We start from the raw sequence: 14976 nt of genomic DNA, 5'->3' as shown, positions 1-14976 counted from the left end.
AGGGAACCACTATTGTAGTCTGTCCTCTTTACCAGATATGGCAAACTGCTCACTAATCTTATTAAAATATCCCACTGCTCTCCATAGACACTTTATACATCAGTAGGCTGGGGTCAGGAACATGTTTTACTATCCAATCAGCAAGCATGTCATTATGATATTGCTCATTCCCCACAAGCAATATGAGAATATACACTAAAGGTATAATGCAATTTGCTGAGGAATAGTGGATGATACAGTCTAGATTTTAGCATGATCTACATTATCCACAGTTGGTGCTGACAACCAGTCAGATTTTTAAACATCATCATAGTCTTGTAGAAAATAATTTAGGTCCTGGCAGAATTCCACCAGGCTGCAACGGTGGCTAGAGACGATTCTAAACACACAAAGGCCCACTTCCCAAAAACTTTACAGTGCTCGAGTGATCTTAAGTGAGAGAGAGTATGTGCAGTGGGATACTCACTCTAACAATTTTTGTGTTGTGATGTGTTTGGGGAAACCCAGCCCTGATCAACACATGGCTATGTGTGAGGGATCAGGCTCAGCAGAGGATTCACGGATTTATTTAAGGCAAAGAGCTTTTTGAGAATGTGTGTGAGCTTGCGTGAGCTGAGAGTAGGGGGCATCACAGGCAGTCAAGGCAAGCAAAAAAAAATAAATAAATACCACCACCCTTATTCATGTTACAACAAAATATAAATAAAGATGAAGGAAGCATAACAAAGAGGGGGAGTGTGCAGATATTTCCTGTAAAGTGACAATAGTTCAGGAGAAGAATGATCTAGAGCTCTACAAGTTCCACAGGAACAGAAAAAAACTAATTGTAAAGGATTAAGCCTACTTGGATAAAACCTTTACAAAGTAGCAGTCATAAGGCTTCACATGAAGGCTTTAAGATGTCGTCTTTTTCTTCTCCAAGTGGTTTTATTCAGCTGGTGTATGGAGAGTCAAAGCGAAAGAATGATTGAGAGCGAGCGAGCGAGAGAAGAGCAGCAGCACATATGAGAAAGATTAAGAGATAGCTGGAGAGAGACTCATAGCAGGTGAACTGTGCCTGCACAGATGTACTGATCTCTCGCCCTCTTCTATTTGGTGGGGCACTACCCTCTGCACATGGTGCCAGTCTGGTGCATCAGTGCGATTTAGGTCTGTAATAATATACAACTTGAAGGAATAAGATAACACTCTTATGGGTGGGGGGTTTTGTTGCTGTTGTGTTTACACAGACTCCTTCACTGCATCTTCATTCTCTTTGGTGCCCGAAGGAGGCAGTGGGGGCAGGTCTAGCCGAGCCCATGACATAGGTTCCGCCTTCTTCAAGATGATCTCGATTTTGGAAGCCATCATGTTAACAAAACTCTTGTTGGCATCGATCACCTTCCAGAAAACAGGCCATATACAAAATCACTCATTAAATAGATTTAGCACAGAAAGTGACACCATCTTACCTTTAACACAGAGCAACATTACATTCTTAAACATATGCATTAGACAGGTATTGTCTACGTTGATGTATTAAACTTACTACCCTAGATTGATATATTCAAATTCCAACTGTAAGTTAAAGTCTGGCTAAAGTTTTAGTTTAATAGACTCACCCCCCACAGACTGATCTTCTGCTCAAATTCCTTCTCTCTTTCAAATATCACACTGATACCCACCTGCCACAAGGAGAAAGGAGAGGGGGGGGGGGGGAAACACCTCATCAGAAAAACACACTATAGGAATAATTCCACATTTGGCAAAGAGACAATTTCTTAAATTATTTTTATTTTTTTTACAGATACAGAATTATATATGTGATTCCACATTTTGTAAATATAAGGCACCAAATGTTAACTAGGGTTCATTGTCAACATCACCTCCAGTTTGCAAGGGAGTACCATAATTGGACACTGGAGGACTGGAAAAACATTGCCTGGTCAGTCAAATCCAGGTTTGTGCTGCATAGGGTGGATGGACGGTGGCATATACGCCGCCAAACGCATGAGAACCACCTCTAGGATACAACTGTGGGCCAAATGGTGGTGGTGTGTAGTCTTCATGTCTGTCTAGGGGGTGTATTCCTGGCATGATCTTGGACCACTAATATCACTGCATGAGTGTCTGAATGCCAATGGGTACTTGAATCCTAGCAGTTCATGTGCACCTGTACATGTTGACATTCTTCCCTGATCATAATGGTACCCATCAACAGGATAACCCACCTCACCACACACAAGGGTGGTGCACGAGTGGTTTCAGGAGCATGACAGCGTCCTTGGTGTCCTTCCCTGGCCTACTAACTTGTTCAATCTCAATCCAGTAGAGCACATCTGGGAACACCTGGACTGCCAGGTTCACCATGCTGATGCACAACCACACAATCTGAGAAACCTCAGTGGTCTGCTGCAGTTGAAATGGGCAAGAATGTCTGCAGATACCTTCTGTAACCTAATATAGTCCGTGCCATGACATCTTGCTAGTGTCTTCTAAGCCAAGATTGGTTATTGCCACTATTACCTTCACTCACCATAGTGCTATTAGCCTGTACGAAACATAGCTCAGGGTTTGCGTTCTTAGCATAGATAGAGATGGTCACCTGACCTCCAGTCTGATGCCAGTCAAGCCGACATGGCACCACTTTCTTCCCCTATGGAAATCCAAACAAAACCCAAATAAATTAATACAGAAAACAAGAAAGATTAAATGGAATGTAAAATAAATACACTAATAAAAGGTTTGCGTGTGTGCACATTGTCTCACATCAGCATTCTTCCATAGATGAGTCCCCTTACTACAGCCCTCTTGGGACAGAAAAGTGTTAAAATCCGATGTCTTCCTACGACAGCAGCTCCAGTACTTCATCCTGCAAGACAAGAACACATGCATGCTAACCACTATTCTATAATAAAGAACTTGATTGCTAATGACATAATCACCTTAAAGCCACACCTCTACCAGTGGCATGCCCAATAATAAGAGATAATTGCTGAGTTAAAAATCCAATAATTTATTTTCGACAATAAATCAGTCAGCCAACACTCTCATTTAAAAATCTGCCATATCCACCTGACAAACTATAAGGTTATGTAATTAGTTTAGCAGCAAGATTTGTTTAATATTTATTTGATTTTGTGTTTGGTTGAAAATGTGAGAAAAAAAATATATAGCTAGCTAGCTAGCTGATTTTCACCTTCTTCTAGCTAAACTGTTCAGGATACTGATGATGGTAACCTTAGATAAACAGATACATTGTCAGATTGACCAGCCACTCTTATAAAGTTTAATCTACTACTCAAGTGAATCTTTTCATTTATTTTCATAAATATCTGCATTTTCATACATATCTGCATTTGTTCTTAAAATGCAGATGCAAAATTATTCTAAGGATCTGATCACAGCAGATAATTCACTTAATACTTAGAAGAAATTTCCATCAGTGAGTTCTGAGTTAGCTCTCTTTGAATACTTTCAATGTGAACATGCTCACAACCATCAGATCCACTCTGGGAAATGTAATGCAGCACAACACACATTTCAAAATGTTGTTCTGCATGTTTTATGCAATTACATATTTTCCACCAGAAAGGGTGCCAATTCCCCAAACTTATATAGTGCAGTTTTAAAGACCCATGCCAAGAGACAGATGACTAACCCCAGTCATGAGACCAGTGGTGTTCTGCCAGTTACATAAAAATGTAATGCGTTTGTAACTTGTGTTAGGGCAAGCACTACAAGGTTGTGCACTACTGATTATCTCAGCACTTCTTCTAAATCATGGCAGTACAGTAATATTCTCTCTCTTCAAGCTATATCGATGTATAGTTATTTTTCCAAACAAGAACACCTAAATTTGCATTTCCTATTGCAAAAGCTACTGGCACTGAGATTCTGCTCAAGCAAGTCACATTCCTCTTTATATACTCCTAATATAACAGTTGCATTTTTCCACCAGGCTCAATCCAAACAGTCCAAGTCATTTGATGTGTGACCAAACACTGTCAGAGAAAAGATCATCCAATCCACACTGGTTTTATACTGGGACATTTACCATCAGACTCAGGTAGTATTATTGCGGAGTGGTGTTTTGTTATGATTTGCTAATGCAATATGTAAATGAGTACAAAAAGCAACATCACTATATATCACACAAACAGGAAAATATGCTGGCAATCCACATTTATGAATGAGGAAATGTTAGCACAGCACTATTGCTGTTAACAACATGCTAAATCTGGCGGTAGGTTTTATGAATTTGGCCCAATGTAACAATATACTGACATTGGGGTGTACCAATACAGGGGACTGGCCTCATCAGGTGGTCGTACCTTTCCCTAGATGGCACCTAGTTATGCCATCAGATGCACATACACTATACAGCTCAATAGAGGGCTCCAAACTTTACTTGAGTGTATAAGAATGTGTGTGAGTGAGTATGTATGATGGTTTCTGCTCTCCCCTCACCCCTCATGGAAGATTGGAACTCCTACATGATACATGCATGTCTCCTCATCACTTTCTGGTCCACAGAAAGTCTATAACATACAACCAAATTAAGCATAAATCATCACTGTTACAAACACAAATGAATTGTGCAAGTTCACAACAACATTCTCAACCATTGTGGGAGCTCATAGTAAAAGGTGTTGCGGAAGCATAAAGTACCTTAGAACAGCCTCCATTTTTGCATGCTGTTCCAATTTTTACCTCAATATCCTCCTCTTCTTCTGCAAAACAACACTCATTTAAAAAGTATCCAGTTGTAACCACTTTAGTGTAACTTTAATGCCAGAAACAGCACTAATATCCCAAAATGTTCAAACTACCAATTTGATTTTTACCTTTCTTTGCATTCTGACTGGTCTCTGCCAGTTTGAGTTTCTCAAGTGCCTGTCGAAGGGAGAGAGAGACCTTCTTCTGTAGTTCCATAAGTGGCTCATCAGAACTGAAAAAACAAGCAAGGACAACATGAAACAGCAATTTAAGTGTTTTAGAAACAGTACGTAAAATAAAAAAGAACAACAGGGCATTATTCACTTTACAGACAGAAACATTTTTAGAAAAGACAGTGATGTTTATTTCAACTTACCTGGGTCTCTGGATAAATTCCAGTGGTTTAGGAGCTTGAATGACATATTCATCAAACCGGGGCTTCAGATCTTCCGGTTCTTTCTTCTCTCCAGAAGACTTCACCTCCAGCTTTACTGGCTCAGGAGGCTTCTCATTGTTATGACAACCCTTAGTGCAGCCCTGAAATAACCACACAACCATTTAACACTGCAGTTGACCCAGACTCTCATTTAGCTTTTAGAAAGAGACTGATGTTTAACGGGCGGATATTCAAAAACTAATACAAGATGAGTGCTATGGATGAGGGCTGGTACACTGCAAGCATCTCAGAGACAGGGTCTACTCACAGCAATGCTAAGGAAATCCGAGAAGTCAGTAGTGCGTCTCTTGCAACAGGACCAACCCTGTATCACCCAGGCACAAAAAAAAATTTTTTAAAAGGGGGGGGGGGGGTGGTTAAGAAGAGAGGATATGCAATCTCCACCCAAACAGTGCTTAACCGTGTTTTGTTTTGTTTTTTATAGCTATCTACAGTGCGAAAATATGCCATAGGCATTGGCAAGAGGCCTGGAAGGGGAGCTTACCTTCAAAGCGTCGTGAAACACTGGAACTCCAGGGTGGTAGGTACACCCATCTGCAGAAAGATAATTTCCATAAACTTAACCGATAGACATCAAAGTCCAACTAGCCCTGGTATACCCCCAAAGTCAGGAACGTTATAATCTACTAATAACCACGCGGCAAGTCGACAGATGTAGCACCAGCGCCACTACTGACGGGTATGTTATGGCGTTCTTGTCCTCTGCCAGCTCCAGAATCTGGTCAGCGCAGACACCGTATAGCGGTTTGGTCAGCCTGTACCTCTAACGCAGCGAACTAGCTAGCTGTCTAACCCACTTGGCAACATTAGCTACACCTTTATTACGGGAACAGCGGTGATATCAAATAACGTTAGGTTAGCTAGCTAAATACAGCTCTAGCCCACAGGGTAGATCTTGTTAAACGTGTGCTACTTTCTTTGTTGTTAACGCGCTTAGCGTTAAGTAACTAATATTTCCATCACTCATTTTTTCCACCTTACATTGGCTTGTTTGTAGCAGAATAGTAGTCCAATACGCTGTACACAATGGTACACCGGATGAATGAGAAATGAGGCAAGAAGCCATCTGACTTAGATTAGCTAGATAACAAGCATAGGTAGGATGTTATATGTACATATATAAGTTATAGATATTAAATTTAAGATATAGCTAGAGATCCCAGCTTGCTTATGCGCAAAGCAAAAAAGTGAAAGTGATCTCTACGTAACCTGAAGATAGCCATCTTACGTTGTAGTAAATTCTGTACCGGTATACAGGTAGCTAGCTAGCTATAAATCTTACATTAAACATATCTAGTTAGCAGTAGATATATATTTATTGCCTAGTGTTCTTGCCAACACTAACGATAGCCTACAGTCATTCAAAGTCTGCACTTTTACTTTGTAGCAGACAAGCCGGTCATTTAACTAACTAGCTACGCGAGCCAGCTGGTTAGGTTAGCTAACATTTGCTACCTTGTTGCTACCCAAAAGAGCAACTTACCCTCTGGGTTGTTGTCTGGGTCAAAACGTTGCCCACAACCTTTGTTATAACACAGAACAGACATAGCTGATGACGCCGGACATATAACCTACAAACAGAAACAAGTAATCAAACATCACACTTACTCTTGAGGTATCTTAAGATACACAAGACAGACGAGATTTACCACTCATACCTACACCGATCAACGGATTCTCACGTTGGGATGTCTCGCGGAAATTGTCGGGAGCATTCGCGAAATTTCGCGAACTTTTGTCTGACGTAGCTTCGTGAATATTCGAGAGTATTCGGCCGACACTGTGCAGCCCTAGTGCAGGCGTTGAACTCTGATTCGAAAGCTGGCTATTAACATTTTTAGATCTTTTATTACATAGTAAAGCAAAACGTTAAAAAAAACATTTTATTCAAATCTGAAGGTTTTAAACCTCAGACGATTATTCCTCTTCATTTGGCTGTTCATTACAAATAAAATGTAAAAAAAAACAACAACATTCATTTTCATAGTCACAGAATGAATGAAAATCAGTTGCCACAAACATTTACTTTTTCACTAGAAACTTCAGTAGATCTGCTGTGCTGCAGTACATATCCTAAAGATCAGATCTATTTTACATGCAACAATGTAATTTTCACCAAGGCAGATGTGCAATCCACAGGTGGGAGTCGTCTAATAGACTTCCACACAAACTTTAGCCACTTCACATCCATAATTCTGATTTATTTTATTTGTTTTATTAGATGTAAAAGCCTTAAAAGTCATTTACAGATTAGTGATTTGAGCATAAGTAGACTCATTTTTGTGAAAATATTGTCATGTCTTCTGTACATAGAAAATGGGCATCACAGAAACACAAGCCAAATGCTTCCAATGCCAAATGTATATCAGCACTGTTTGGGCATTTTAGGCTTTAAGGTACCAAACAAAAGACCATACAGAAGATAAATTTCACATGCCCTTTCTGGCCATACACTACGGTGATGCAGCTTCACACACACTGTGAAGCAATCTGACCAATGGTTGTGTGTATGTCATGATTGACCAACTGTAGCGCTACAAGAAGGCAGGACCTAAAGGAATGGTTGAAGCAATGCAAAAATAACCACACAGTGTATGGTGACTGTAGAAAGGAAATGTCAGCAGGAAAGGAGAGCCAAATCCTGGCCATACATTTTTTTAAGTCCCCAAAACGGCATGTCTTGGGGAAAAAGAGGATGTATGATCAACCTTTTTTAACTAACTGTGATTTACACTCAATAGTGTGCATGAGAGGTAATTTTCTCCATTTTCACACCATTAAACAGTGTGACCATTTGGTAACACCTGTAAACAACTGTCTCTCTCACACACACACACACACCCAAAACTTGCCTACATCTACTGAAGCATGTCGGATCCTGCTTTATGCATTTGTGTATGCAGTAACAATGAAACAGATGTCGCTCTTATTTTTTGGTACATTTATAATCCCCATTGTCCTAGTCATTGACTATACATAGGAAAACAAAGGAACAATGAGTAATTTTTCCAGTGATGATTCTTCACATGATGAAACATACCTTTTCACACTAAGAACCCTAATACTGACACTTATTCTCCTGGACATTTCAGATATTCTGTACTGAATTTATTTTAAACATGAACACCTCCAGCATTAACCCAGATTGGTCAGATACATGGATGTTTGTTTGTTTGAGCGGTAACTAAAACAAATTCCTCTCAGTGAACCACTGGCTCATATGGCAATACAGTACTGATACCCTGAAATTGGTTAATTTTGGGACTAAAATACATTTCAGAAATCCATCTGAGGACTAATCTCATGTGAATTGCACTTTATAGAAAAAAATAAAAAGTAAAATTAATCACTTTCATAAATATGATTTGCTCATTTTTGTTGGTACAAAAATGACTCATCCCTCTTTCAAAAATGTTTAAATACTAAAAGGCACAAAATGTGTGAAAGAAATGAGATAGATATGAAATTCCTCTCCTTCAAACCCACATGCACAGTAAGACAGAAGTAATAGTAGGATACTTTGACCTTGATTTTACACCCATACCAAAGCTAAACCCTCCTTCTGCATCCTGACTCTATGGGAATTAACTTGATCCATGGCCACATCTTTATTTTTATCTAATTGGTCAGTGTGCATTTGTAATTAGACATTGTTTCATTATACTTTAATTTCCGCAGATGCTACATGCAGAAAGGTTTGCTTATACTCAGCAGCAGGATTCACAATTTAGAGTTTAGAATTCACAACTGGAAACTAAGCAACTCATAAGGATTAGCACATATATTCTTCTGTCTCTCAGTCACATGCTCACATTAATACATTTAACATATTCGAAGCACAGACCCAACGCATCAGTGCTGTTTCGCTGGGCTCTCCCTTCTCTCGCCCTCATCTGCGCTTCTTCCCTTCTTCAAGCTCAATGAGGCAAAGCTGCAGGTTCCTGCACCTGTCGGGTGAGGCATTCTCTTTTATCTTCTTTTTCACGTACTTCAGCACCTCCTCCATGCCCTTGGGCTCGGGATGGTAATGGGGCAGCAGGTAGCCCTGCAGGTGTTCCTCTGTCCCGGGCGTGGTGAAGCCAAACAAGAAGCGCAGGTAGAGGTCCAGGTGTCCATTAGGGCTGGCCAGGGCGCGGTCGATGGCCTGCCGGTAGAGGTCGACGACAGGGCGGTCTTTCAAAAGCTTGGCCATCTTGCTCTTGATGTGCTGCTCGAACACGCTCTTGCCCTTGGTGCGGAACCTCACGTACGTGTACACCGCCGCCATGAACTCCTGCACGCTGTAGTGCACGAAGCTGAAGGCCCGCCCACGCGGGTACCCTGCCTCACGCATCACCTCCGTGGAAATCCCGCCGCGATTGCTCACATCCTCCAGGTCCAGGGCGGAGACCTCTTCCTCGTAAAAGACGTCCCTCTCCTCCTGTACCATGCGCAGGGCCAGCTCGCCCATTTTCAGCAGAAAGTTTGTGTCGCAGTCTTTCCAGCGTGACGCCTCCAGCCCCGTGCCCACGTAGCGCTCGATCTTGCGGTTCGTCTGCACGATCATGTACTGGGCGTAGAAGGCAGTGAGTGCCGGAGGGTGCTCGCTGTAATCCTCTTCATGGAAGCGCCGCTCGAAGACAAACGACACAATCCAGCAGAGGAGTGGCAGCTGGCAGATGTTGTAGAGGGCCGGCGAGCGCTTGATGTGGGCCAGAACGCGGTGCCCCAGCGCCGGATCCTTCATCCTCTTGGTGAAGTACTCGTCCTTCTGCGCGTCCCCGAAGCCCTTGAGGTCCACGTACCTGCTGACATACTCGGGGGGGACCTTGCGGGAAGCAGCCCGGTGCCCGGTGATCCAGATCCGTGCATGAGGCAGGAGAGAGCCCTTGATCAGGCTAGTCAGGAGGGCGTCCACGGTTGCTGGTGTCTTGATGTCCGTGATAGTGGAATTGTTTCTGAAGTTGAGAGGTTCATTGCAAAGCTCCACAGCATCAATGACGAACAGGCTGAGACAATCCTCGCACTCCAGGAAGTCGGCATGCTTTGCCTCTGGGTAAAAGCTATTGAGCATCTCCAGGAAGGTTTGCTTCCCGTCCCTGACCAGATGGAGTTCACGGCCTGGAAGTGAAAATAAAAACTGAAAGTCCTGATTGGTCTGCTCCTTCGTCCAGTCCATGATGAACTTCTGTGCGGCCACCGTGAGCCCGATAGCCGGCACCCCCGTCATCATGACCGTCCGGACCCGTTCTTCCCGCTCTAGTGGCCGGAAAATGTCACTGGCTCGTATAGGGGTCCCCTGGTTGCAGATGAAATTAGGCCTGTGAACGTCATGCTCCGTGTTGATGCCTTGGTCACCGCCAATAAATATGGGTGGCTCTACATAGACGTCACTCACAAAGCGCTGCTGTCCCGGTCGACATGTGCCCTCATACAGGTAATAATAACGCCTCAAATGGCACAACCTCAACTCATACTGCACCAGAACTGGAGCAAAGGGAGGGAGGAAGAGAGAGAGAGAGAATATCAATTAACTGCATGGCCTACTTTTTGTTTATTGACAACATCTAGCATGTTATTACTGAATAAAGGAAACAAGGATCGCTTGAACAGGAAATATTAATATTTGAGTACACTAGCTAAAAAAAGTGGCAGGAGCAAAATCAACCATGTCAGAAAGCTGTAGGGCCATGGCCCAATGTAAATTATGCCTCTGTCCGTCACCCACTATGGAAATTAATCTTTCTGTGATGGCTCAGACAGTCTGAAGGACATTTCATAGTCAACCTGTATGAAATGTGTCCAAGAAAAAAGCCAAACTATCTCTCCTTAAATTTGTGCTACATGGGTACCCTCAATGCTGAGCAGCACTGAGTCCACAAAAGGTGTACAAATATAAAAGTGTTGAAAAATAATAGATTGTAATTTACATAATGAAAGGTGTACAGACTTTTGTTGCATTGGAGTTCCTAATGTGCAGCCAGTATTTTTAATATAACAGAAAATACCCTACTGTTCAATATACAAGTAGTGCAATTACTGATAAATGTCAAAAGATTCAAAATTGTAAGTGATATTGCACAGGGGTGTATTCACGTGTGTTATCTACTGTATACAGCAGGACAACACACACATCTATACTTGCAATCTTAGTTTAATACATTGCTCAACCCACTGCTTAACACATCTAGAGATCTGCAGGAATTAATGCATTCAGTGACACACTGGAATGTCGCATAGCTGCCAGTTGCACTGATGATGCAATAATGTATTCGTGTCACGCATTTTTATGCGTATTGTCACCTGTATGTAACAATGAGAAACTTTCCATTACCAATGATCTATAATACAGAACTAGACTGCTGATGATGTCCACGCTACCTCTCCTGCAGGCATGCTCGAGTTTGTCAGCGACGTCCTGCTTGCGGATTTCCTGCAGGATACGCACAGCCATGCGAACGGCTTCGCCCTTACTGCGCCGCTCCAGCATGCGGTCCACCACGTCCAGCACGTCGCTGTCTTTCAGCAGAGAGGGCTCAAAAAGCTTCTTATACTGACTACATAGACCACGCTTAAACCAGAACAGCTCCTGATGGTTTAGCATGGAGAGGCACTCCTGCATGGCCTGCAACACACACACAGTGTATGAATCTAAATGACAAATGTTAATATGTCTACACCTAAAGATAAAACTGACAGATTAACAGTTGAAAAATAGACTGAAAAAAGCTGTGGTTCAATTTTAAAGTGGATGTTCCAGCACACCACTTTACAACTAATGAAGGGCTTGTTAACCATCTTAATCTGGTGTGCTGGATGCACATAATGTATTCCAAATGCGCAGTGCAAAGGAACTCCAGCAGCAGCATAAGACTGGAAAAAGCTGTTAAGCTTATTCCCCCAATGCAGAGCCACTCACTGCACAATGAACTAAATAGAGTCTCATATTAGAAGTGATCCTACCCATTATTCTGTATTTTTATGCCAGATAACTAAGTTACCAACTAGCCTGTACACTCAGAGCAGGCTATTAAACAACTAGCAAAACAGTATTAAACTATCCTGCTTTCTTGTACAACACAGAAAGCTAACTGGCACACGCATCTTCTCTACACAAACTCTTCGCACCCCTTACCTTAAATACATATGGCAGGCTGAGGCTTGGGTGTACAATCCCTGATTGCAGGCCAACACCCTCTGGTGGAGGAAGGGGAGGCTGTTCTGGTTCAGGGGGGGCCTGCTCTGCTATCATCCTTTGCTGCATCTTTCTCCATTTCTCTTTCCACATTTCAATGTCTGGAACTTCCTCCATGCCTGCTGGCTTCTGCTCCAGCCTAAAAAAAAAATGCCACACACACACACAAAGCTTCTATTCAGAAAACCCTCGTATGTCCTCTATAAAAATATTTATTTTTTATTTGTTATATATTACTGTCGCAAAAAAAGTGTCCAAAGCAAAATTTTTAAAAAAGTACTGTACATCTATTTCTTTCAAACTTTTTGCAGGATGCCTGTATTTTTGTAATTGTTTTTTAATGTGACCATGTGGCAATAATGCATGTAATTGTGCCAATCAATCAATGCTTTAATTTACTAAGTGTTTAATTTGAAAGGGGACAACAGTATAGAGACACCCTAGCCCCAGGCATGCTGCAGTCACTGGAGTTCAGCCAGTTGAGGGTCTAAAGTGCACCACCATACATTTTAGTTCTACAAGCAACTTCTAGAATAATCTCACTACCACAAAATTAAGTTGCCTTCACATTTTATTTTATCCATCAAGGTAAAACTGCATCCCTTTAATTAATTTATAAGTAGCAAATTGACCAGTAAAAACTGACTAACTTGTACAATTTTTGAGAGGATCCATTATTGCATACTAAAGGGTGGTGTTTGGGAACCCAACCTTGTCGTTCACAAGTGCTAACTAGAAAAGGGCAAGAACCAATGATGTAATCCAATACAACCAGACGCAGCTAGCCCATCTTTCTTTTTCTCTTTGAACAGCCTTTTGTGTCAGTGGAAGCACTAGTTTGTCCAGTACACTGTGAGGAATCATTTCCGCAGTTTAAATGCCCCATGTTGAACATAAATGAGCAATTTATAACCATTTATGGAACCAACCAGAATTATTTGGTGACGTTAAGCTCTAGTTTTAACAAATGTGTTTTTCCTCATTTCCTACACTTATTAAGAGCATGTTGAGAGTCATTGTGTTAGCAGTGCAACTCTGATGAAGCTATATTGGCTAGCAGAAAGTTTTGAAAAGCAAATAATCACTCAAGTAAAAGTACATCATATAAATAAACAATACCCTAAAGCCTCCAACTGTATATGCATGCACAAAAGCTAGGATATCTGCATTTCTGTACCTATTTATCTTGAGTTTGTTAAGGTAAGTTCAGACGCTGTGTGTGTGAGAGATTTTGCATGTAGCTACCCGACATGATTAAGGAATGTTCCCTCTTTATGGATGCTGGACTGTTGTCCTTGAGTGATCGAAGTAATGCCAGTCTCTGGTGAGTCTGGGCGGTGCAGCCTGATCCTGTGATGCATATACAGACACACTAATGAACCATTCACACAACTATGATGCATTTGCGCATGTAAGTATCGTGAGTGCTTATTGGCTTTGTATGCGTGTGTACCCTGTAGTAACTGCGGGCATATGCAGGATGACTTCACTGGCAGGTACGGCCGATTCTTCCATATCGTCATCATCTTCGTGGTCATCACTCCGCATTGAGCCGTAGCTACTGGGCGGCCGCTGCATTATTCTGAATAAACCGCAATACATGAATGCCGCTACAGTTACTTCATTAAAGGCTATTTCTCAAAGCTATCGTAATGCATCAAAATCGCTTGATTTTCATAGGTCAAGCACGACTCTGTTACATGAATAAGCATCACCTCCAAGAGTTCAGTTAAGAGGATTTATATTTCTGCCAATTTAAGAGCAAACTAAACAACAAACGCCATTCCATTCGTCTTACGAGTTTTAATATCCTTTAATTATAAGTTAAAACATTATCATCATTAACGTAGACAAGGTTTTGGCTCCTGTTAAATTCATCGAGGTGCAAACGAGTCCACGAAGCCTCAGAGTTTCGATAAAAGACCACACACAAGCCTCTAATGTAGCTAGCTAGTGTTAGTATAGCAAAAATAAAAGCTCTTGTGCAAACCGAAAATCGACGTGTAGGCTACCTAACCCCATGTAAGACAAATAATTACCTAGTTGGCTAAACAAACGGTTTACGACAGTTAGTTGACTAGTTAACCATCTAAGTAGCTAAAATGACAGTATACAAATGTAATCTTAAAATACTGGTAACCTACTTACCTTTCCACCTCTAAGTCACTATCGTTCCCTGCCATGCCGATGTTGAAGCTGTTGAATATCCCTCACAATGCAGAAAAACAGATGATCATATTTCTCTTTAAAAGAGAGAGCATGCGGGTTACAACTGTCATCACGAATTTCAAGTTGAACAACTTTTAGCTACTTAACCTAGCAAGAAATAGTTAGCAAGATATAGCTCATTTGGCCTAGTTCAGCGTCAGATTATTTACAACTCAGCAAAATAGCTGTAGTAGCATAGTTAGTTAGCCAATTTCGAACCCTAACGATTAATTTCGCTTCCAAGTCAAAGATCATTTGCCATTTTTGAAAAGGCAAAACTCACCAGTTAGGTCGACAATGACCGATTACTACCCACTCAAGCGCCGCCTTAACTTTAGCTGTCGCAGTTTCATTGCGTCAGAGTTTTAGTTTTACTTTTAAATCCCAACATCTCCCCTCCAAAATACAGGCTGCTGGATGCCTTACAAAACAGAATACC

At 41.6% G+C, this 14976-nt stretch overlaps 2 protein-coding genes across 4 annotated transcripts; both read right to left on the bottom strand.

The window, feature by feature from the left end:
- Window positions 1–550: 550 nt before the first annotated feature.
- On the bottom strand, window positions 551–6954 carry chordc1a (cysteine and histidine-rich domain (CHORD) containing 1a). Of its 2 annotated transcripts, none has more exons than XM_035534211.2 (12): window positions 6814–6954; window positions 6639–6726; window positions 5640–5689; window positions 5403–5459; window positions 5075–5235; window positions 4827–4930; window positions 4651–4709; window positions 4450–4520; window positions 2749–2851; window positions 2516–2635; window positions 1602–1664; window positions 551–1380 (listed from the first exon to the last, which is right to left on the bottom strand). In XM_035534211.2, the coding sequence occupies exons 2-12, from the start codon at window positions 6700–6702 to the stop codon at window positions 1222–1224; spliced, it is 1011 nt and encodes a 336-aa protein (XP_035390104.1). In that variant the 5' UTR covers window positions 6703–6726; window positions 6814–6954; the 3' UTR covers window positions 551–1221. The 2 variants fall into 2 exon arrangements, with proteins under 2 accessions (XP_035390104.1, XP_026867961.2); XM_027012160.3 differs by having other exon boundaries at window positions 4651–4712; window positions 6814–6953.
- A 389-nt stretch (window positions 6955–7343) lies between these two features.
- Window positions 7344–14882, bottom strand: nlrc3l (NLR family, CARD domain containing 3-like). Of its 2 annotated transcripts, XM_027012179.2 has the most exons (7): window positions 14821–14882; window positions 14478–14572; window positions 13783–13911; window positions 13575–13679; window positions 12270–12468; window positions 11516–11759; window positions 7344–10621 (listed from the first exon to the last, which is right to left on the bottom strand). In XM_027012179.2, exons 2-7 carry the CDS (start codon window positions 14510–14512, stop codon window positions 9045–9047), a joined length of 2289 nt encoding a protein of 762 aa, XP_026867980.2. In that variant the 5' UTR covers window positions 14513–14572; window positions 14821–14882; the 3' UTR covers window positions 7344–9044. The 2 variants fall into 2 exon arrangements, with proteins under 2 accessions (XP_026867980.2, XP_081556465.1); XM_081700339.1 differs by lacking the exon at window positions 13575–13679.
- Window positions 14883–14976: the final 94 nt, after the last annotated feature.

Source organism: Electrophorus electricus, chromosome 17, assembly GCF_041902795.1.
Source record: "Electrophorus electricus isolate QZ-2024a chromosome 17, ASM4190279v1, whole genome shotgun sequence".
Lineage (NCBI taxonomy): Eukaryota > Metazoa > Chordata > Actinopteri > Gymnotiformes > Gymnotidae > Electrophorus > Electrophorus electricus.
This window is presented reverse-complemented; position numbering and strand designations above follow the sequence as displayed.

Coding starts and splice junctions, on each gene's coding strand:
- chordc1a (XM_027012160.3), bottom strand. CDS start 6,702: ATGTCTGTTCTGTGTTATAACAAAGGTTGTGGGCAACGTTTTGACCCA. Junction 5,460..5,639: donor TGTTTCACGACGCTTTGAAG/GTAAGCTCCCCT, acceptor TGGGTGATACAG/GGTTGGTCCTGTTGCAAGAG. Junction 4,931..5,074: donor GAATTTATCCAGAGACCCAG/GTAAGTTGAAAT, acceptor TTGTTTTTTCAG/TTCTGATGAGCCACTTATGG.
- nlrc3l (XM_027012179.2), bottom strand. CDS start 14,512: ATGGCAGGGAACGATAGTGACTTAGAGGTGGAAAG. Junction 13,912..14,477: donor AGTGACTTAGAGGTGGAAAG/GTAAGTAGGTTA, acceptor CGGTTTATTCAG/AATAATGCAGCGGCCGCCCA. Junction 13,680..13,782: donor ATGCCCGCAGTTACTACAGG/GTACACACGCAT, acceptor TATGCATCACAG/GATCAGGCTGCACCGCCCAG.